The sequence below is a fragment of the Puma concolor genome, chromosome C1 (genome assembly GCF_028749965.1).
Source record: "Puma concolor isolate L17-30 chromosome C1, mPumCon1.1.hap2, whole genome shotgun sequence".
Taxonomy (NCBI): Eukaryota; Metazoa; Chordata; class Mammalia; order Carnivora; family Felidae; genus Puma; species Puma concolor.
Genome location: NC_141674.1, coordinates 175,252,954 through 175,276,265, shown reverse-complemented (window position 1 = coordinate 175,276,265; position 23,312 = coordinate 175,252,954). Strand labels below are relative to the sequence as shown.

The window sequence follows — 23,312 nt, the reverse complement described above, 5'->3', positions numbered from 1 at the left end:
TACAGTTCATTTTAAGTTTTTTATTTGGAGAGAGAGAGAGAGAGAGAGAGAGAGAGAGAGAGAGCGTGCGCACGAGCGCACATGTGGGGTAGAGACAGAGAGAGAGGGGAGAGAGAGAATCCAAGCAGGCTCCATGCTGTCAGCACAGAACCTGATGCAGGGCTCAAACTCACAAACCATGAGATCATGACCTGAGCTGAAATCAAGAGTCAAGACACTTACCCAACTGAGCTACCCAGGTGCCCCAGTATGGTCTATTTTAAAAGCCAAACAGCCAGAGTACCAATCCCAGCTCCATCTCTTACTACTTAAAGTGATTGTGACAAGTTACACAGCCAATCTGTGCCAATCTCATCTGTGAAATGAGAACAGTAACAGCACCTGACTATAGATACGCCTCATTGGGTTAATGGGGGATTAAATGAAATAATATACAGTACTTAAGACAGCACCTGACCATGAACATTATACTAATGTTTAGTATTATTTGTTCATACTTGTAAATATTTTTTTTTAGCTTCTGAAAATATCTCTAAGGAATGCTCTGACTTCACTAAAACCTCCCCAGAAAAGCTAGCACATATTTTGTACACATTTTAGCTTGTATAATTTGGCATTTCTGGACATTTTTCTTTTACTTTAAGAAATTGGTAAGGCTATTTACTTCTGTGAAACTAAACAACCTCAATAAGATACTTTTGCATGAAAGACAAATTATATAAGTATAATGCCATAGAATAATTAGTATTTACAAAAATATTAAGTGAATTTTGATAAATGATTCACATTTGTGAATTACCAATGAGAAAAAAGACTTCATTAGTCTTTATTACTTCTGTTAGGCAAAGGTATTAATCATACATTTTAACCTTCATTTAATCTATCTGGAATGAACTGGATAAAAAAGAAGTCTAGTTCAAATAAGAAATGTTACGTATTCAACAAACATTTATTAAGCAAGAAAGGTTAACACTGGGTGGATAAGAACACTTTGCCCAGGGAGTTACATTGTTCTCATTGTGTTGTATCTATTAACTCATCTCAAGTCTCATAAACCCAATTTACAAATGAGGAAACAGGATTCAAAAAGTAAACCACTCACATCTCATTGCTACAAAAGTAGTGAAGATAGTGTGTTGCTCAATTAAAGACATTATTCTTTCTCAAGCAGAAAATTCAGGCATCCAAAAGGTGATATCAGCCATTATGGAATATTGTAGAACATTAGATGAACTTCTATATAATTCTTTTCCCCATCTCAAGCAATGCCAAAACTGTATATATAGAGAGACATATTTATTACCGAATAAGATACACTCCTTTTTTCCACTCCCAAATCTGAATACAGGTTTCTCTATAGAAGCTATATAATTCAATTTTTGAAGCAGTCAACTCTAGAAACAAATCTTATATGCAAGAATAAAAGAAGGCACCCTCACTCCTAAGACAGACTGTTCTGCAACCATGGTAATAGGTAGCCACAAGAACAAGCATTAAATTTCCTTAATCAATATAGAGTTCTATATAGCCTTAGAACCACAGAACTGGTGTGAAGCTCCTTTAACCAACAAATCATTGACAACTTGGCTCACTGAACTTATTCCTGTAAGGCAACCAATCAATAACCAACGGTCTCAAACATCAGCCAATGAGGAAAGGACTCACTACGATAACAGTGCCTCTGTATGCCAACCAAACAGCAAAAATCTCAGAGAAGCCAGCTTCTACTGACATTATCCTATCACCACCTCTGAAAGTTCCCCAACCTCTGAATCCAATACTTCCTCAGAAACATTATGTGAGTTCAGTTTCTTGCTTTGCTGAGAAAATCTGTGCCTGACTAGCATGGCTCCCTCTCTCAGTAAGCAATAAATTTAGCACTTTTTGTTTGTTTGTTTCAGACATCAAAGGGTAGCCTCATCCTTTGACACATAGATGCTGTTTCAGGTCTTAGCAGACACAAAACACAATATTTCCCACGTGAAAAAATAATTTCACTAACATTCTTCGAAGCCTAATACTGCTTGCTGCATCTTTCACACGAGTACTAGGTATGACATGAGATCATTTTCCGTAAGTATCATTTTCACTTTGAAAGCTTTGAAAGCAAGATTACTTCATAAATAAAGTAATTTAGGAGAAAATACATATGTAATTCTAATATTTCTTGAAGCTTACTGGGAACTAAAAACAGAATAAAGTATGTAATACATACGGGTTTTGAAGAACTTGAAAGATTTAAATTATTTCATCTTATGCCTGTACACAAAAATAAATTCCAGATGGATTAAACACTTAAATATGAACTGAAAAGCTTTTAGAATTAAATACAGAGGGTTTTTTAAATTACATTAGATTAGGGAAAGAATTCTTAAGCTGGATATATAAATATGATTAAGAAATTTTGCTACATCAAAATGTTTAAAAATTTCCACAAAAGACTCTAAAAAACACTGTTAAAAGACAAGCTAGACACTGGAAAAAGGAATATTCAAAAAATATATATAAACTATAAAGACTACTATTCAAAAGATACAGAAAACTACAAAATCAATAAGAAAAAAGAAGACACAAAGAGACAATGCATATAAGAAAGACAACTCACAGAGAATAAAAGTAGAAAATTTTGAAAAAAAAAAATGTTTGGCACCTTTCTATAACCAGGAAAATGCAAGTTATACAGTTACTTAATCGGACAGACCCAGAAACATTAAAAATGTACACAGCATACGATTTGGCAATTCCATTTCTCTGTATGAACACCATATAAATTCTTAGAGTCATCTAGAAGGAGACACCTGCTAGATTGACCACTATCCACTACATAATAGCAAATTGATAGGTAAAACCTAATTGTACATCAATGTGCCTTATTTATATCATGGAATACTATGCAGTAATTAACCCAAATTAATGAAATGCGAATGTATCAACAAGTCCCCCAAATACGATGTTGAATGAAAAACATCAAACTGCAATATGTATAATATGTACATATATCTCTTACAGATTTTCAAACAAAAATATTGACACCCACTTCAGAATAATTATTATATAACATATAATAATTCTGGATAATGTAGGGTAAAGGAATGAATCTTCAATCTTTATTACCTAAAGAGGGAACAACAAATCTGAAGCAAATACAGCAAAAAGCTAATATTTGATTACTTCAGTGGTGAGTACATGGATGTCCAATATATATAGATCATATTTTTATGTTTGAAATATTTCATAATTAAGATGAAAATGTTTTAAATAAAAGCAGAAGTACAGGAATTTATTCCTACAGTGAAGATATGAGTAATTCTAAAAATACAAACCAAAATCTTAGTTTCTATTTCCTGACTTAAGTTCTACCAATTAGTCTTCTTTTTAGACACAATAGGAGAAAAAAATTCTATTTCTTTCCAGCCACCCTGCCTTACATAGGTTCTAAAGCTGTGGTGATCAAAAAGCAGGTAATTAAGCTATAAACAATCAGAAAATCAGCCCCTTAATAACTGAAAGTCTATCTCCTCATCCTCCTGTTCCCACAGCACTTTAAAACTCTTGGGGCGCTTGGGTGGCTCAGTCGGTTGAGCGTCCGACTTCGGCTCAGGTCATGATCTCACAGTTCGTGGGTTTGAGCCCCTCATGGGGCTCTGTGCTGACAGCTCAGAGCCTGGAGCCTGCTTCTGATTCTGTGTCTTCCTCTTTCTCTGCCCCTCCCCTGCTCATCCTGTTTCTCTCTGTCTCTCAAAAATAAATAAATGCAAAAATCAAATTTTTTTAAACTCTAATGGGCAAATTATAACATCCTGCCTTGTATTGTATTTATATATGCTTATGTCCTCTCCCCCTATAAACATTAGATATCTTGAGAGTAGAAAACTTGCTCTTCAATGTTCTACTATATGCCCATCTCTATTTGTTTGAATAATTTTCCATCTTAGAATCTCCATATATTTAATTTTTCACTATTGGACTTTATAGACTAAGAAATTACCATCTCTAAAGTAAAGTTTTCTAATTCTTTCTCTTATGACAAAGACTAAGAGAATAGCATAAGCCGCTGTATGTTAAAAATTGAGTGATAGCGGTGCAGCCACCTGGGTGGCTCAGTTGGTTGAGTGACTAACTCTTGGTTTCAGCTTAGGTCATGATCCCAGGGGTTGTGAGATCTAGCCCAACATCGGGGCTCCATGCTCACTGCTTAAGATTCTCTCTCACTCCCCATCTGCGCCTCTCCCCAGCTCGCATCTTCTCACTTGTGCTCTATCTAAAATAAAAAAAATTTTTTTAATGAGTGATAAAATCTTATATTTAGCCAGCCATCAGTTTAGACATAGCTCTCTTATTAGCCTTTGCCACACCTGTCAATCAGTTTCATCTAACCAATCAAGAAGCACACATTTATTCATTGATCTAACCATTCAGGAAGCTATTACTGTGAACCCCACACAAGTCCAAGGTTAATACTGCATTCCTGCCATTTGCCAGGCTCTGGTAGTTTAGAGAAAAAAAGATCAGTTTGACATGGCTCATTCCTTTGTTTTCAGTTATATTCAAAGAGGACAAAAAAATAATTCCTACACTACTTGCTCTGGTTTATTTTTGTCCTATCAGCTTTCTAAACCTTTGTCTGGTTTATTACTTTAATTTAGACACAACCCATATATCTATATATATAGATATAGATATAGATAGATAGATAGAGAGATAGATAGATGTGTGTGTGTCTAAATTATATATCATGATATATATATATCATGGCTAGGAATTTTTAATAAATTCCTGATGAATTCTATTTGGCCTTTATAATTCATGACTTTCTCCTGCTTCCTACTTAGAGAAATAAGAATAGCAAATCATTTCTGACCACTTTTCTCATAATGTATAGTTTATAATTCTATCCCATTCTTTCATCCCATCTTTTAATGAAAACTGCTGAAATTTGTTTTGTTTGTGAATATTGTTAACATTAGAAATTTTTTAAACTGGTTAGGTGCAACTGCCATACCAATTTGAGAATTCAATCAGCCTGGAATTTCACAGAACACAATCCTCTATATCTAATCAATATGTTAATCAATCAGCTGCCTCCATTAGGATGTGAATGTCCCTCTCTGCTGTGGAGCAGTAACTGAGTACTGGAGACAAACATGATTTACTGCTCCTCTGAGGTATGCATTCAAAAATAAATAAGATTTCATCTGCTTTGCAGAATTCTTTTCTAAGGAGAGTGTTTCAAGACGCACTATTTTAATGAACAAATAATACTCCCCAGCATAATGCCAAGGCTAGCAAAAAGAAGGGAGAACTGCAAAACATTCTTGTTTCTTCCATAAAAAAGAAACACTATCCTTTGAATACAAAGTCTTCCAAAGGACCAGAGCCAGTATTCCTTGGCTCATTTGCATGCTGAGGATATTCCAGCTCATGTTAAGATTTTCTGGACAGAAAAAGAATAATAAGAACTACTGTTTGAATTCAGTCTTTCTTAAAAGCCAATTTGTCTTCTTAGCAAAACAAAAGGAATCAATATAATAGTGAAAACTTGAAGCTCAGGGATGAATACCTCACTGTTTTTTGGCTTTCAAGTAGATTTTGCTTGCTTGAGGTAACATTCCAAAAACAATGTTGTTTCTAGATTGTTTTAAAAGAAAAACAGTAATTTTATTCCAAATATACTTTAATATTTCTTATTACAGAAACACGTATGCACTTTTAGAGTCTAATTTACAAAGAAACATAATAAAACAATGAAAACAGATTCAGCCTCATTTACTAGAAAGTTGTAAAACTGGCACATTTACCTTTCCTGTCTACCTAGTCAAAACCCTTACGAACATACTATCAAGAACATGAACCAAGACAGAATATTTGTACTGAAATATTTCATTTCCTAAAAATAATCTCTATTAATAATAGTAATTGGCAAGCATCTGTTAAGTTCCAGGTATTTCACATATATCAACTTAATGCTTAATAACAATTCCACAAGGTACCCCAGTTCCCAAGAGCATACCTAAGGAGGCAGAGCAGATTTCTGAAGTCCAGTTGCCTGAGCCCCCAAGCCCATGGTCTAACCACCAAGCCATGCAGCCTTAGAATGATGCCTCTCTTGGTAAGGAAATTAACCACAGATACACGGGTGAATACAGAGAACCCTATACTCTGCCCTCCCCAACAACACCTAAACCGTGCTTCATCTCACTCTGTCCGGGGCAGCCATACTGGCCCTCTTATACGTCTCAATTTCACGAAGGCCCCTTCCTCTCCAACATTACAACCATAAGCTAATATTCAGCTAAGCATCCAGTTCTTTACAGTGCCAAAAAAAAAGTTTGCCCTCTTTTATTATGCTTTCTGTGAGAAAGAGGACTTTTGTTTGATAATTATTGAAGACTGATTAATTAAATGTACTTGTTTGCAATGTAGATTTAGAAATTTGTTCTTATAATTCAGAGGCCCTAGGGCAGGATTTTGAGAAGATAAAAAGGTTGTCGTCAGCAATCCCACGTCTAAATTAGCACCTTGAAGTGATAGGAAAATGAAGGTGGGAAAAGGAGGGGAGCAGAGAGTGAGAGGCATGAGCTTATCATCATGGACCAAAAAGTGACAAAACTAAGTGTTGATAAGAGACAAAAATAAATAAAAGTAAAAATGGAATGAAACAAAAATATAGGGCAGGGAAAGGGAAGGACTCTGAAAAGCACTCCAGGTTTAAGTCATCAACTCTGGTATAATAACATCATGACTGACTGACAGTTCTCAGTCTTAAAGCACCATATAGTATTATTCAATTCATCATCTTTAAAAAAAACTTAAATGAATTTTAAGATTTTATGTTATTTTTTAATTTAAATCCAAGTTAGTTAACATATAGTGTAATAATGATTTCAGGAGTAGAATTGAGTGATTCATCACTTACATACAACACCCAGTGCTCATCCCAAGTGCCCTCCTTAATGCCCATCATGAATTTAGCCCATCCCCCGCACCCAACACCCTTCCAGTAACCCACACTTTGTTGTCTGTATTTAGGAGTCTTTTATGGTTTAGCTCCCTCTCTGTTTTTATCTTATTTTCTGTTTCCCCTCTCCTATGTTCATCTGTTTTGTTTCTTAAATTCATTTCAATACTGTCAGCATCTGTCGCAAACTCATAAGTCTAAGAACGTATATTTTTTTTAATTACCATGTGTTTGGAGTACGTAGTATATGCCCAGCACTGTGATAGGCATGAGGAGTAAACACATAAATAATAAAAGATACTGAGAGTTCCATACATATTTCTAAGGATATGGTCATAACATGCTATGAATCAACACACTTTTATTGAGAACTTACTGGATATTAGGCATCCAGATGTAAAATGAGTAAATGAATAGATCTATGATCTGAAGGAATTCAGAAGCTCAAGAGAAGACAAAAACACACCAGAAAGCTAAAATTAGACACTAATTTAAAACACCATGTTATCAAATACAGAATCACCAGATAGAGATTGTAAGTGGTCTAGTAGGACAGAAATAATTATGGCCTGGGAAAGCTTCACAGAGAAAGTAGAACAAAGTTGGGTTCTGCTGGAGTTAGGGGTAAGACAGAGGTAGGCCAGTGCCAGTGAGTAAAGAAAATATCTACAATTTTAAATTTTTCCTGGAGTTAGAACTTAGTGCAGGAAATAACATATTGAGCTAGCTATGGGGCTTTTTAGTTAACAGAAATCCAACCAGAATTTGCTGAGGTAAGAATGAGAATTTATCAACTCATTCAAGGAAAGGCTGTACAAGCAAAACATGAGGATAACAATTATCTGACTGGATCTTGGGAATGACTGAAACCAGTAACCCCATCTCTGTATACTGGCTTCTTCCTTCCCATTCACAGGCTACTGGCTCTGTCCACATAGTAGCAAGAAAGGCTGATGATAACTCTCAGGTTTTATAGGTTACCATTTCCAACCACCAAACATGGATGGATGGGGGCAGCAAAGGAAAGGGTAACTAAGGGACCAGACGTTCTACATATGACCGCATAGAAGTTACACGTAAAACAGCTGACCTAGATTGGTGGAAAATGACCAAAGAACAAAATAAATTGGAAGCCTAGCAGAACATCTCATTTTGGAGAGCCACATAACTGACTAAAATGCTCCCTTTATACAAAGCACAGTCCTACCACAACATGGTATACGTGTAATATAAATAAAATGTTATTTGCATAAATATAGCAAGCCAAAGTGAAACCTTAAGAATTTGTCACATACAATCTATAAGGTTTCTTTATTCATTTGTTACTTGAATCTCCACCTTTTCCTCATTATTTTTTATACAGCTCACTAAAAAGTTCTTAATAATTATTTTACCATTTCAAAAGAATTATTACTTACCCACAGAAAGTTACCTAGCTGTTAAGAGAGGCATGCTAAAGCTTTCAGGGATGAAAAGTCAGGATGCACAGGACTAAGTCTCAACTGGTTCTGCAACATTGAGCGTTTGGGTGTGTGTGTGTGTGTGTGTAGAAAGATAGATCGTAATAGAGATAAAGCAAATACAACTAAATTTTGACAACTGCTGCATCCTGGTGAAGGATATGTGGATAGTCATTGTATTATTTTTTTTCAATTTTTCAGTATATTTCAAAACATTCATTATAAAAAGTTGGAGGGAAGCAGAAGGCTGACAGAAGACTTCAAATTTTAATGACAATATAATGAAAGCTTAAGAAAAGAAAGCAATGTTGCAGGAAGATGCATGCAGTAAGGGCATATGGTCTGAGTTAGAGGGAGGAAAAATAGGGAGACCTAACAGATTATTGTAACAGACCAAACAAATGGAGTGTGGGCTCGGACAGAGAACGTGGCTGTAAAAATAAAACAGAAGGAATGGACACTGAAGACACAGTGATAGATACTTAACAGAACTCATTGAGTGACCGACCGGTAATGGTAAGAGAGGGAGAAGGCAGAATCAATGATGATTCCAGGTTCTGCAGGTCAGATAGTTAGAGAAAGGATTGAATAAATATAATGGGCAGAGGGCAGATCTGCTGGGTTAAGACAATGTCTTCCATTAAACAGATTTATATACTGCCTCTTCCATGTAAATACAGTTCACATTTTGAATGGTGGGGTATGAGGTGGTCTCTTCCTTAGTCTCTGAAAGCCGTGAAAGACAACACAACACACAAGTACCCTGAGAAACAAACACACTGGGGCTAGAGCCCAAGGGAGTACAGCCACAGGCAGCCCATATGCTTTCCCTGGTAAGCCACCTGCTTCAGGGTCTCAATTCCCCTAGCTTGGAAGACTTACAAGACTTCAGGAGTTTAAAGAAATTCAAAAACTGCATTATAGAATGTTTTAAGTGGTAAGAGCAAACTTCAATTATATCCACAAAAAATATATCAATGTATATAGCTGAAAGTAAGTGTGATGCCCTCTCTCTTGCTTTGGTAATTTTCAGCTAAATGGCCTCTTGCTAGGAGTACGTCTCTAGATTAAGTTTCATGGAGAAAACCTTCATGAATACATAATATCCCTATCTATTAGGTTTTATAAACTTTCTGATTTAGCAAAAAACCAGGTAACTGCTTTGTACAATTACCTTTCTTAAAAGTCTCAATTCAGATGGTCAACCACAATCATTAACAAAATATATTTTAAATCACTCACTTTTTTCTGGTGGGGTGTGGATATGAAATTTAGGATCACTGAAGGGGAAAGAAGAGAAGCCAAGTTGTTTTCATGACAGATTTGGGAAATGGCCACCAGGCTGGTACAGATGAAAGAGAAAGAGGTAGGAGACATCAAGAAACAACTGGTCTGTGTTGTGTTCATGTTGAGGACTAACATACGAAGAAAACAGCACAGGAGAGCCTGGGTAGCTCAGTCGGTTAAGCGTCTGACTTCGGCTCAGGTCACAATCTCGTGATCTGTGGGTTCGAGCCCCCCATGCTGGGCTTTCCACTCTCAGCAAGGAGCCTACTTCAGATCCTCTGTCTCCCTCTCTCTGCTCCTTTCCCCACTCACTCTCTCACTCTCAAAAATAAACAAGCATTAAAAAAATGTAAAAAGAAAACAGCACAGTTTGGTCATGATACCCCAACTGTTTTAATGGCAAAATATTTCACTATAAACGCAAAAGGTACTGATTGCTAGGTCACAGCAGACCTACACTGAAAGAAATGGCCTTATGTTTGAATTCCTTTAAGAGAAGAGTATGCATCATCAATCTGGTGTCTTCAAGAAATGTGGGCACTGTGGAAGAAGCTACGTTATTTTTTTTCTTTTCTAAAAGCCTCAAAACAATGAGCCATAAAAGTAAGAAATAAAAAAAATTCTAGAGAATACCAAAGATAAAAGGGAATAGAATTATTGTATTGTTATATTATTACATATTATATTGTTCTATTATTATGTTGTTATCAAAGAAGTGGGAAAAAAATCTAAATCAAAAATAAGAAAACAATTTCCTTCTTTTGTTTTTTACATCACTTTGAAACTCACCTTACGTGTGCTGTCTTCCAGGAAACAGGCCCAATTATTTCCCCCCAACCTGTGTGCCTCCACAGTATCCTATACTCTCCGGCACCATAGCTCTTACCACACTCTATTATCATTTATGGTCTCTTTATCTATGTCCCCACTGGGTGTACTCTGTAATCAGTCATGATGAAGTGCCTGGCAAACAGAAATTCAGCGAGTTTTGTTTAAAAAAAATAAGTAAAAAAAAGAATGAAATCAGTCACTGTAGGAATCTTATATGTTATCTCTGGCCCCATATATAAATGAGCATATGTTATATTGAATTCAAGTAAATACATCCCTCTCCCATGTATTTCTTTCAAACCAAGCATACTCTTGACCCAAAACATATATACTTTGGCCACTTCATTCCGAAAGTCCTACAGCCTTTTCTCTATATTATGTCCTTTTTCTATATACACTCTCTAGAAAAGCCAACTCAAGCCTGGGTATGAAAGAAGGTATTCAATAAACTATTTCTCTATTTGGAGTCATTCAGTTATTCAATAAATATTTATACAAGATACAACCCCAACCAAAATAATTATTGCACCTGGCCTCATCTGGCCTCTAATCTAGAGAAGACAAATATGGAAATATGGACTGGGTGCCTAGCTACAAATCAATTACATACCTTGAACAAGTAGGAGGTGCTTATGAGAGCACATAACAGAGGAACCTAGCTCAGTTTGAAAAGCCAAAGAAAACCTGTTTAAAAGAAGTAGCATTTAAGCTAATATCTGAAGTTTGAATGCAATAACCCAGGTGAATTGTGTGTGTGTGTGTGTGTGTGTGTGTGTGTGTGTGTGTGTCAAAGATCATGAGGTACAAAACCTATCACACTCAAGGCACAGAGAACTGAAGCATAGTAATAAAGAGAAAACGAAGCAAAGACTGGAATCATACATCCTGCAAAGGCTTGTAGGTGAGGTGAAGACCTTTGACTTGGTTCTAAAGGTCATGGGAAGCTTGATCAGATCTCCACTTAAAAATAAAATAACCAGGGGTGCCTGGATGGCTCAGTCGGTTAAGCATCCTACTCTTGATTTTGGCTCAGGTCATGATCTCAGGGTTCATGGGATCGAGCCCAGCTTCAGGCTCCATGCTGAGCTTGGAGCCTGCCTAAGATTCTCTCTCGCTCACTCTCTACCCCTCCCTTGTTCTGCAAGCACTTTCTCTCTCTCTCTCTCTCTCTCTCTCTCTCTCTCTCTCTCTTTCTCTCTCTCTCTCTCAATAAATAAATAAATAAATAAAATAACTACTATTGTGGGGGAGGAGATGATATCCATGGTTGCTCTGGGAAATATGGATTTTCAAGCACTGAGAACAGACTGAAGGTGGCCATTACTATGCTAACCTGAACCAGAGTATAAGAATACCCTCAGCCAGAGCAGGGGCAGTGAAGATGGAGAAAACTTAACAGATGAGGAATACTTGGGAGATCGACTCGGGATTTGGTGACTGACTAGAGGAAGGGGAAGGTGGAGAAAATGGCAAGCTTTCCTTCCCTTCATCTTTCCTTCGTAGGCTAGTGAGACACTTCACTGGTTCTTAGTAACAATAAGGAATGGAAGGAAGTTTGAAGAAGGTGGTCAAAAGGTAAAAACTCCCAGTGATAAGACACATAAATTCTGAGGATTATAGCTCATTGGTTTTGAAAATTTTTAAAAATATTTTATTCATTTTTGAAAGGGGGGGAGGGGTGGAGAGACAGGGAGACACAGAATATGGAGCAGGCTCCAAGCTCTAAGCTGTCAGCGCAGAGCCTGAACCCACACGCAAACCGTGAGATCACGACCAACTGACTGAGCCACCCAGGCACCCCTCAAGATTATAGTTAAAAAGAACAAAAGAATAAAGGAGATTTTTCTATTCTGGAAGTTGTGGTGAAAAATCAAGAGTCTGGTTTTAGACATGCTTAAACTGAAATACCTATGATATATCCACATAAAGATGTCAAAATAATTGGTGGATATATTCAGGAGCGAGCTCTAGGGAGTCTTAGCATATAGATGGTATTTAAAGCATCTTAAGTGGATGAGATCACCTCATGAGAGGCAAGAGTGGGAAGAGAGTCAGAGAATGTTAAATTAAATGAAAAAATAAACTATTTTTCAATTTTTATGTTTTAGAATATAAAGATATTTTAGCTACCTATATATTATAGTATCAAACATTTGATGGTTGGAATATTAATACTTAAGCATAACTTTTTAAAAAATAACATAATTATTGCATAGCAAACTATTTAAATCTACAGACTTGAGATTGTATTATTTATAAGAAATACTGAAAGGCACCTGGGTGGCTCAGTCGGTTAAGCATCCGACTTTGGCTGAGGTCATGATCTCGCAGTTCGTGAGTTTGAGCCCTGGGTCGGGCTCTGTGCTGACAGCCCAGAGCCTGGAGCCTACTTCAGATTCTGTGTCTCCCTCTCTTCTCTGTCCCTCCCCTGCTCATGCTCTGTCTCTGTCTCTCAAAAATAACAAATAAAAACATTTTTAAAAAATTAAGAAATACTGAGAGGGAAGAAAGGGGAGTACATTGAGCCAGGAGATTTTCATCTGCCTTTGTTAGATCTCTATCTTTAAGCTACTGGATCCATGATGGGCCCCATGTACAGTCCCTGCATAGAGTTCCGGACTGTGAACCAGTCCTTATGTACATGAAGCACAATGATCACAGTAAGACTTGGATTTGTCAGGGGCGCCTATTCCTTTTCTACCTCCGTGTCTGTGCCCCATGCTGTTTTCTGAAGCTACAACATTCCAAGTCACAACACATGCTATTATTTATCTTTGGAACATCAGAATGTGTTGAAATACAAATTTCTCCATTTGGATTTTCAAATGAAAGAATTCTGCAATACAAAGTTATTCCTCAAAACAAAGAAAATTCTTCACTCTGCCATTCATCTTCATAGCATCTAACTCTCCCAATGTAATCAGTTATTAGTGAAACTGGGAAAGGCATGAATCAAAAAAGTGAGTAGAAAAATATGGGTTTCAGTGAGTTTAGAAACAATATTAATTTTCAAAGCCCAGAACAGCACTGGTAATGAAAACAGCAAGTTTAATTGCTAGCAGATTTAAATCACTGTAAGCTGAAATTACTATTTTGACCCCAAAACTGTTTAAAGACCAAGTATTAATGCATGTTTCAGTGGGTGAGGAAAGGCTTAGGTTTTTATAAATGCCTTCTTGGGGAATTAATAACAACCAGTGTACATCCTCATCTGCTAAAACTGATTGAGGTTTAGAATCAGACCTGGAGGGATTAGATGACTCACAAAATCATCAGAGCCCTTGTTAACTGAATCTCAGTGACCCTACCCTTCAGTGGAAGAGCCAAGAACCAAGACACAGAGAGTTTCTGTGTTGACTGCCAAATAATTCTGAACAGAGGGTATTTTCAGGTATAAGGTATCCTACCAGTTCATTATATAATGAAAACTGGATATAAAACAATTCGAAGTCATGTGATTTATCAAAAGATATATGTTGCATATTGGTAGCCATTCTACAAATGCAATGGCAGCCATTCCTCAAATGGAATTGAAAAGCCAGAGAATGAAAGAATTGACCAAGGCACATGCATCCTAAGCAACCAGTTCTTTTAAGGGTTAAAGCCTTTTGTCAGGATTAGTTATGCTGCGGTCACACTTACTAATTTTACCCATCACATGTGCACAATAACAGAGAAACTCCACATGTTAAGAACATACAAAACTGTTATTTGAGTATGAATGTTGCCTTTGTTCTTTTCTTGAGTCCACTTACAAAGGCCTAATTAACCATAGCAGGTTTTCTTAACATTTCTGGGGTCAAGGATTCCTTTGAAAATCTTATAGATACTCCGAATACAAGATAATTGCAGACTACATAATTAATTTCAGGGTGTTCATAAACACCCCACACCCTTCCACTGGCTGCCTAGAACCTCTATCTTAAAAGGTAAAGAGGACACTGAGTCCCTTATACACACAGGAAGGAAAAAACATTCACAACTTGTAAGTGCTTTTCACTCCCATGAAATTGCTTACTTGACCCCCTCTCCTACTCGTCACAGTGAGCTCTATTACTTCTGACTTCTTTTCTCTTCAGCCTCAGCCTCCAGGCTTCACTTCCTACATTTTCACATCCCACACCTACAAAGCTTTATTAATTCACAAGACTTCTTCCCTACTTGAAATACTATGATTCAGAAGCAATTTTAAAATACACATCCTTTTGATTCTTCTCATTCACAAACTTGAGTCAGTTGATAGAGAAAGTTTAGATTATAACAAGGATCACTCGACTTAGTCATATTTACGATGAAAGAAATCATCAAATCATTAACTATCAGTTTTTATCAGACTTTGTAACTGCCAGGTGGTACCACAACATCTAAGATGTGGAAGTCTTCTAGCTTATGTCATATACTTTTCAAACATTGCCAGGGCAAAGCACTTAGGGCAAGGTCATTTCTACCATTCTAGTTCTAAGAGCATGGGATTTCAAGAAGACTTATTATAATCTACAAAGTGAAAAATTTTTAATTTTTAATTATTACATATTTTCATAGATATTAGACACTGCTCCATTATAAACAGCACTGGAAGATCAGATTAGTTGTTTCATACATTACTATCAAATATTTTTCTTGTTTGTGATCATGAATGAGAGTTAAACTCTGATTTAGGAAGTATTAAGCCAAAGCTTTTCTGCTAAAAGTCCAGAGTCTAATAGATACATATCATACACTGTACTTTGGAAAGTACTTGTTTTATGAAGAGAAGTTATCTGTCTTTAAATGTAAATACTTGGAATACACTAATTCATTTAATATAAATAAGTAGGTGGACTTTTTTTAAACTTCAGGTATATAAATTGAATTGAATATCATCCGTGTTTCATGACACACTCTCATCACTGATCCATGCCTAGTTCATTTTACTTAGTGAAATATTTTTTAAAAATACTACTATACCCATTACCCTTGGAGGCATTTTTCCCCCTTACATAAAAAGCACAGCCTCCCTGTATTTTATTTTTACAATAAATTATTTTACAATTCTTTTAATTGTAAAGTGTTATTGTAATCGTTTTAAATTTTTTTTTTTAAATTTTTTTTTTTTCAACGTTTATTTATTTTTGGGACAGAGAGAGACAGAGCATGAACGGGGGAGGGGCAGAGAGAGAGGGAGACACAGAATCGGAAACAGGCTCCAGGCTCTGAGCCATCAGCCCAGAGCCCGACGCGGGGCTCGAACTCACGGACCGCGAGATCGTGACCTGGCTGAAGTCGGACGCTTAACCGACTGCGCCACCCAGGCGCCCCTTAAATTTTTTTTTCAACGTTTATTTTTTTGGGACAGAGAGAGACAGAGCATGAACGGGGGAGGGGCAGAGAGAGAGGGAGACACAGAATCGGAAACAGGCTCCAGGCTCTGAGCCATCAGCCCAGAGCCTGATGCGGGGCTCGAACCCACGGACCGTGAGATCGTGACCTGGCTGAAGTCGGACGCTTAACCGACTGCGCCACCCAGGCGCCCCAATCATTTTAAATTCTTGTGGTACCTTTGGTAATCTTGTCTCAGTCACCCAGACATTTACAAACAAACTCTACTCATACAAACATGCAGCATGTTTAAAGTTCTGAAGAAACATAATCCATTTAACTATATAGAGTCATATTTTGACAACTTAATTTCTACCCTTTCCAAAAACATGAGAGCAAGCATGAGTGGAATGGGTGACAAAATCCAGTAAGTCACAAACCCCAAGACACTTCTATTCAACTCCTGGTTATAGTTAACCTGGTAGGAAAAACAAATCATCCATCTATCCATCCTGTTTCTATTTCTGTTGTAATAAAAGAGAGGAATAGGTAGGTGGGAATAAAACTATGGATGGTGGCTTTATTTTAGTTTAGAAAAGCCAATCGATATAGGATTATACAATATCCCTAGAGGACTTACCCCAGAGATAACCCAAGGCCCTCAACGCATGAGCTCTGGTTTGAGCTGGACATTCTACCAGCTTCCAACTAACTGGTCACCTAAAACCCAACTAGCATTTAAGTCCATAGATATGAATCGGTATTGGCTTGGCTATAGAAGTGTTTTACATTTCAACAGAGCTAACAAGTGAATTAAAACTACATACTTTTTAAGTAATTCTCTACGGAACAGAAACAAAACTGGACTAAGTACAATAACTGATAATGCAAATGAATGTTTAATTTTTCAATTATTTTCTAACTTGTTATGATATAGAAACTTACTTCAGAAAGAAAGCACACTAAATGGAAATTGAAATCTCAGTCATATATAAACGAAATTCATTTTAAATCTTAATCTCTGTGCAAGACATAGAGCCTTAACATGGAGATCTTAACAGGCATCATCAACTGAAGCTTTCGAGAAGCATAATACAGTATCAAGGCATGACACAGTCTGGGTTCACTAGACCAAAGAAGCAGATTCGACATGTTAGTAATGGTGGCAAATGATTACCACTTCCTTGACACACTCTTCCCTACCTGAAATGAAATCACACATTTCAGGGGCGCCTGGGTGGCTCAGTCGGTTGGGCGTCCGACTTCGGCTCAGGTCATGATCTCACGGTCCGTGAGTTCAAGCCCCGCGTCGGGCTCTGTGCTGACAGCTCAGAGCCTGGAGCCTGCTTCCGATTCTGTGTCTCCCTCTCTCTCTGACCCTCCCCTGTTCATGCTCTGTCTCTCTCTGTCTCACAAATAAATAAGCGTTAAAAAAAAAAAAGAAATCACACATTTCAGGCCCAAGTAAAGTGGCCTTTATACCACAGACATCATCAGCAAGTACTTTAAGAATACTGTGTGGTCCCGATGACACAAACAGTCATAAGAGAATTTAAAAGGCAAAGAATCTTGTATGTTTTAGACATATGGATTATGTGTACACAAAGGCCAATTAAAGAGACCTCTCCAAACAATCTTCAGAGCAAACAGAAGCTATTTCTTAAGCTTATGATGTATTGCATTACAACACATAGTTTTCAAAGTTTTAGAATTTTCCAGGTAACTACTATAAAGTATACTTTTTAACAATAGCAGATGGAACATATTGTATCCATTTCCAAGCTAAGGCAATTTGGACAAAAAGAAATTAAGGCACATTACACTAAGCCAAGTGAATGAATGACAATACTGTAGTTAACCTAGTCAGACAGAACATTGAAAGAGAATCCAGTTCACCATTTATACACTTGGCTGTGGAGGTGTGGCGGGAAGAGAGTTTTGTTTCAGAAAAATATTTGGTAGTTTTTGTTCAGTCACATTAAAAACATTAGAAAACCACTACTAAAACAAACTGGACTCAAATTCAACATAATGGCATGTGTTTTTCAACCAGTAATCAACACCAAGATATAGCACCCTTTGGTTACTAAAATCCTGGAAAGAAATCATAATTACCCCATCTGGGAACATGGCCTTTAAGGCATGAGTACTTTAGATAGAACAATCAATTTCTAACCCCATTTCTCCTACTGATTTTTAAATTCATTGGAAGAGAAAAAAGTAAATAAATGCTTTCACAGATAGATTTCCATCAGGTTGTTTAAGTCAATAAGTTTTAAATCAAGTTATTGAATTTAATAGAAAGTATATAGTAATAGTCTATATCAAAGTTCAAAATTTTTAAGTTGATTGTTATTAAGTGTGGGAGTGCCTGGGTGGCTCAGTCGGTTAAGCATCTGACTTCAGGTCAGGTCATGATCTCACAATTTGTGGGTTCGAGCCCTGCATCGGGCTCTGTGCTGACAGCTCAGAGCCTGGAGCCTGCTTTGGATTCTGTGTTTCCCTCTCTCTCTGACCCTCCCCTGCTTGCTCGCTCTCTCTCTCTCTCCCTCAAAAATAAAAAAACATTAAAAAAAGGTTAAGTGTGGTGGGTTCCAGCTATACAGAAGTGTGCTGGGTTTCAGCAATTCTACTCTGAGGCATTTACATAAGTGATATGAAGACGTACCCACACAAAGATTTGTCCAAGAATGTAGCAGCTTCATTTACAATGGCTAAAACTGGAAAAAACCCAAATAGCCATCAATAGAAAGAAGCAATAAACCAAAGTGGAGTAATTCATACAATGGAATAAGGCCCAGCAGTAAAAAGAAATAAGCTATTGAACATTCAACAATATGGATGAAACCGATGGAAATTAGACTGAGCTAAAGAAGCCAGACACAAAAGAGTGCCTGCTATATGACTCTGTTTTATGAAGCTCTAGAAAATGCAGAATTGATCTATAAAAATAATTAGAACAGTAGTTGTCTTGGGGTGCCTGGGTGGTGCAGTTAGTTAAGCGTCCAACTCTTGGTTTTGGCTCAGGTCATGATCTCCTGATTCATGGATTTGAGCCCCGCTAGGGCTCTGCACTGAGGGTGTGGAATCTGCTTGGAATTCTCTCCCTCTCCCTCTCTCTCTCCCACTCTCCCCACTCATATTCTCTAAATAAATAAGCAAACAAACAAAAAAAGAACAGTAATTGTCTCTGGATAAGGGGCAGGAATTGCCTGGGAGGTGGGCAGGAGGGAACTTTCTATGGTGATGTCAAGGTTCTATATCTTCACAGGGGTGATGATGGTTACATGGGCCTATCCATATACCAAAAATACAAAATAGTACAGTTAAGGTATGTACATTTCAATGTATGTACATCCCCCCCCCAAAAAAAAAAATCCCACAGAGTGGAAATGGGTGGAGGTGTGGGTGAAACAATAACAGCAGAATTCAATCACTGTTAAAGCTAGGAGACAGGTGTGGGCTTTTTTTTAATGCTAGTCTGTTTACTTTCTATATATTTAACATTTTATAAAATAAAAAAAAGGCTAGAAATATATATCAGTGAAATGTACAATCAAAATTTTATACCATGAAAATATATCTCTCAAGAAGCTTTTTCTGTATGCAGAAGACATTTATAAAAATTCACAGAGGTGCCCTGTGTCTGTGCTTCACGTGGAGAATTTGAAATGGAGCTCATTATTTTCTCCAGCTCACCTCGTCCCCACCCCCAGCATGCCTCCCATCTAATGGACCATCAGAGTGAATATGATATGGTTTCTCAGCTACCACCAGCCCCCAAATTAATTCTCCCCTGGTCTCTCAAATATTTATTTCTAACAAATACTGGTGCAGATGGAGAAATTCGAGCTGCTGCATACACTGGAGAAAACAATGGATGTGACAGACCTCGACCTCAGTCTTTATTCTCACTACTCTCTGAAGCTGGTGTTTTAGAAGTTAATGAGAAAATGAAAATTCAGTTTTTTTACATCCTGATTATTTCAATCTCATATTCAACTTCTTTAACCTTACTTCCTAATTTCTCAGCAACACAAAGAGACATAAATTTTCAGAATAACAAAATCCAGAGAATACTAATCAAGGACAATGCTTAATTTCTCTATTATGGACTGACAAGGCTCAGTCATATACCAGACACTAACTATGCCTTATTAGATTTCCAAATTTTGCCTGTAACAAGTTCTATAGTCCCAAGAATCAGAAGCACCAGAGGCAAAGAATAAACTCAAGCTCAATCACAGCTATATAAAGGTATATAAATACCCTCCTAGGTCATAAGAGGATTATAAGTGCACTTGGGTAAAGAATCTTGAGTCCTCTTATTATGTCTTGTCAAGTATTAGTATCAAACAGTTCTCTATGGTCAGAATAAGGTAAACACTGAAATTAGCTAAAGATCTAAATTTTATAACCTCTACTTACAAATATTTCTACCTAACATTCCTTTATTTTTACATATCCCCTGCTAAATTCCAGTGAAGAATTTCACAAGGAAATTAAATAGCAAACACTCAAAAGATCCTTGATGCCAGCATTTTTGTTTATTCATTCATTCATTCATTCAACAAATTTATCTATGCCTGTGGGCAACAGATGCTCTTCCAGGTACTAGAAATGTGTATAATAATTTAATAGCAAACAAAACAAGGTTGATGCCCTCACAGAACTTATGTTCTAGTAAGAGGAGGCAAGCTTATAAGAAGGATTGAGGGTAATAAGTGCACGGAGAAGGATCAATACAACAGGGCATGCAGATTACTACTTAATATAGCTGGTTAGGAAAGGCTTCTTTGTTACAGCGATGTGCAGCAAACCTGAGGAATGTGAAGTTCCAGAATTCCGGGCAGAGAAAATGGCAAGTGCAAAGGCCCTATCCCAGAGTGGCACTTGGAAAATGAAGAAACAGGGAGCCAGTGTGGCTACAGTGGAGTGAGTTAGGGTCAGAGATGTGAGAGATAGGAGGGGGAGGGGCACCGAGAGGATCTAAGCCTTCCTGGGCCATTTTCAGGGTCTGGGCATCTAGTGTGGAAGAGATGGGAAGCCACTGGAGCACTGTGAGCAGAAACAGTCCTATTTAATGTTTTTAAAAAGATCAGGAGCTGCGAGAAGAGAACAGGCAGTAGCGGAACAAAGGTTGAAACAGGAAGACCAGTTCGATCCAGAGATCACAACGCGCTCAGAGGAATATTTTAACTCATTTGTTTTTTGGTTGTATTTCATTATACTCCATATTCCAATAACTAAAACTGTAATCAACTGGACTGCTCTCTTGTTTGCCACTGGCTTTGGGGAGTTAGTTTTTGAGGGAAAAGCAAAAGTCAAAAGAGACTACTTTTCAGGCTCTCATTTGACCTACTAGTGATTCCTTTATTTCAATGGACCTAACAATAGGTAAGTAAGACAAAAACTGCTAGTTTGCAAAATAACCTTTTTCAAAAATATTTTCACAAGTATCAGGAAACAGATATTTTAATTTGCAGCTACACACAAAAGTTCTCATATTATCGCAGTTTTTCATAACCTTCATCACAACGTATATCATAGTAGTCAAAACCCCCTTTAACTAATTAATATTCCTGAAATAAATATATAATTTCAATAAATATATCGAAATAAAAATACGTGTCAAACCACGGAGTCCATCAACACTTTCTCAGAATTCTGTTTTGTGGTTAGTTTGTGAAATGACCCTCATAATGAAGACAAGCTCTCAACTGTGCTTCTACGTCTAATTTCTGTAAGTTTAGCAAACAGCATGTTTAACAGCCTCGCCCAAACCCTGTGGGTGGCACTTTCAGTTATAAAAAGCTAGGTAGGAAAACCATCACACAATGCATACCTTTCAGGACTTCTAGCCACGCTTGAGTGTTATTAATTGGTTTAAGAGGGTATGAGAAACACAAGCTTCCCTGCACACTTCGGTGATTTCATCCTATGTTCCCAGCACTCTGATAAATTAAATCATCCTGTCTGTCATGAATCGCAGCTGGCATGCCTGAGTATTGCTCTTTGATGATGAGCAAGCAGTACAAAATAAGATGCTGATTCCACTCTTCAAAATCTCATTTTCAGCATTTCATAGGTTACCAAGCAGGATTTTAAAAACAAAAACAAATGTCAAAATACAATTCACTTTGGTTTTGTGGGAACCCAGGCCCACTTGCCAAAAATACCGATAGCTTTTTTCCTTTCTAAATAGCAGGCAGCATCTACAGCAGGGAAGAACACTGGGGTGGGGGGTGGGGAGAGGCTATGAAAATGGATAATCCAGCTTTCTGTTTACCCCTCGAGCTTTAATGGGGGGGAAACCAGCCAGGAACTGAGGGATTGTTAGAGCCACACAAACTAGAGTGCATTTCCTCACCCTCATGAATAGTGTCAAGAATCTGCCTCCTTAAGTTCCACTAACAAGTAAGGAGATTCCCCTCTCTGGAGGCAGGCTTTGCTGTAATCACATCACTACTGACTTATCGTATCGTTCCACCTCCCCTTTACCCTTTTCCTTCAACTACAAACTCCGATTCCATTTTGTTTTATTTCATCCTAGTATATTGAAGGCATTCTTGCAAACTGACCTAAACCATTCCTGGGCTAAGAAGAGACAGAAATAATAAAATAAATCAAGATTTCTTTCTCCAGATCTAAATTTAAATAAACCAGGCGGGGCGAGATGATGAAAAGCCGTGTGGGTGTCTATTGCAAGATTTTCCCGTCTCTAGGAAAGAAAAGAATAAAGAACAGAATGCTAAATGGATTTGGGAACGGAGTGTGCGTGTGTGTGTGTGTGTGTGCGCGCGCGCGTGCAGTCATTCTCAGGGCAAAGGGAAGAATTCAGGAAGAAGGAAGAGAAAAGAAAAAAAATCAATCGAGGCAGTCATTCACCCCTACCCCTCCCGACCCCTCCCCACCCTACTGCAGTGCTCTGCGCTTCCCAGAAAGCTCAGCACCCCAAAGGGCAGTTTCCCGAAACCAGAGCACAGCTCGACTCCTGGACAGACAGTCTGGGGAGATCGGGGAGGTGGGGATGGGTAGGGACAAGCGATTGGAAGTGAGCCGGCCACGGGAGAAGCGAGGAGGCCAGCGACGCCAGCTGAGATCCCCCGCGGCGATGGAAAGGCAGGGCCGGGCTACCGGGACCTACCTGGAACAGTGAGGGTGAAGGATGCCCCCGGCACCTCTGGCCTCTCCTCCTCAGCCTCCTCCCGCTGCCTTTGCTGCTGCTGCTGCTGGATGAGGCTGAGGTCGGATCGGCTGAGCTCGGCTCGAGCGGCCGCGGGGACCAGCCGCGCCTTCAGCAGCACCGCGGCCAGGCCGAGCAGCAGGGTACAAGAGACGCGCCGGCTGAGCCTCGCCATGGCCGAGAGCCAGAGGGCAGCGGCGGCATATTGCGGGGCTCCCGGCGGCGACGGACGCCAGGGCTGCGGGCTCCAGCGGCGCCCGCTCGCTCGCTCCCGCTCGCGCGGTCTGCCTCG

At 38.2% G+C, this 23,312-nt stretch overlaps 1 protein-coding gene across 1 annotated transcript in view; it reads right to left on the bottom strand.

Moving 5' to 3' along the window:
- Positions 1-23,312, bottom strand: part of FAM171B (family with sequence similarity 171 member B) — a 68,214-nt gene extending 44,902 nt beyond the window's left edge. The window contains exon 1 of the mRNA XM_086719109.1: positions 22,982-23,312. Within this exon, the coding sequence (XP_086575235.1) occupies positions 22,982-23,195 (214 nt within the window). The 5' untranslated portion in view covers positions 23,196-23,312. The remainder of the gene's footprint in view (positions 1-22,981) is intronic.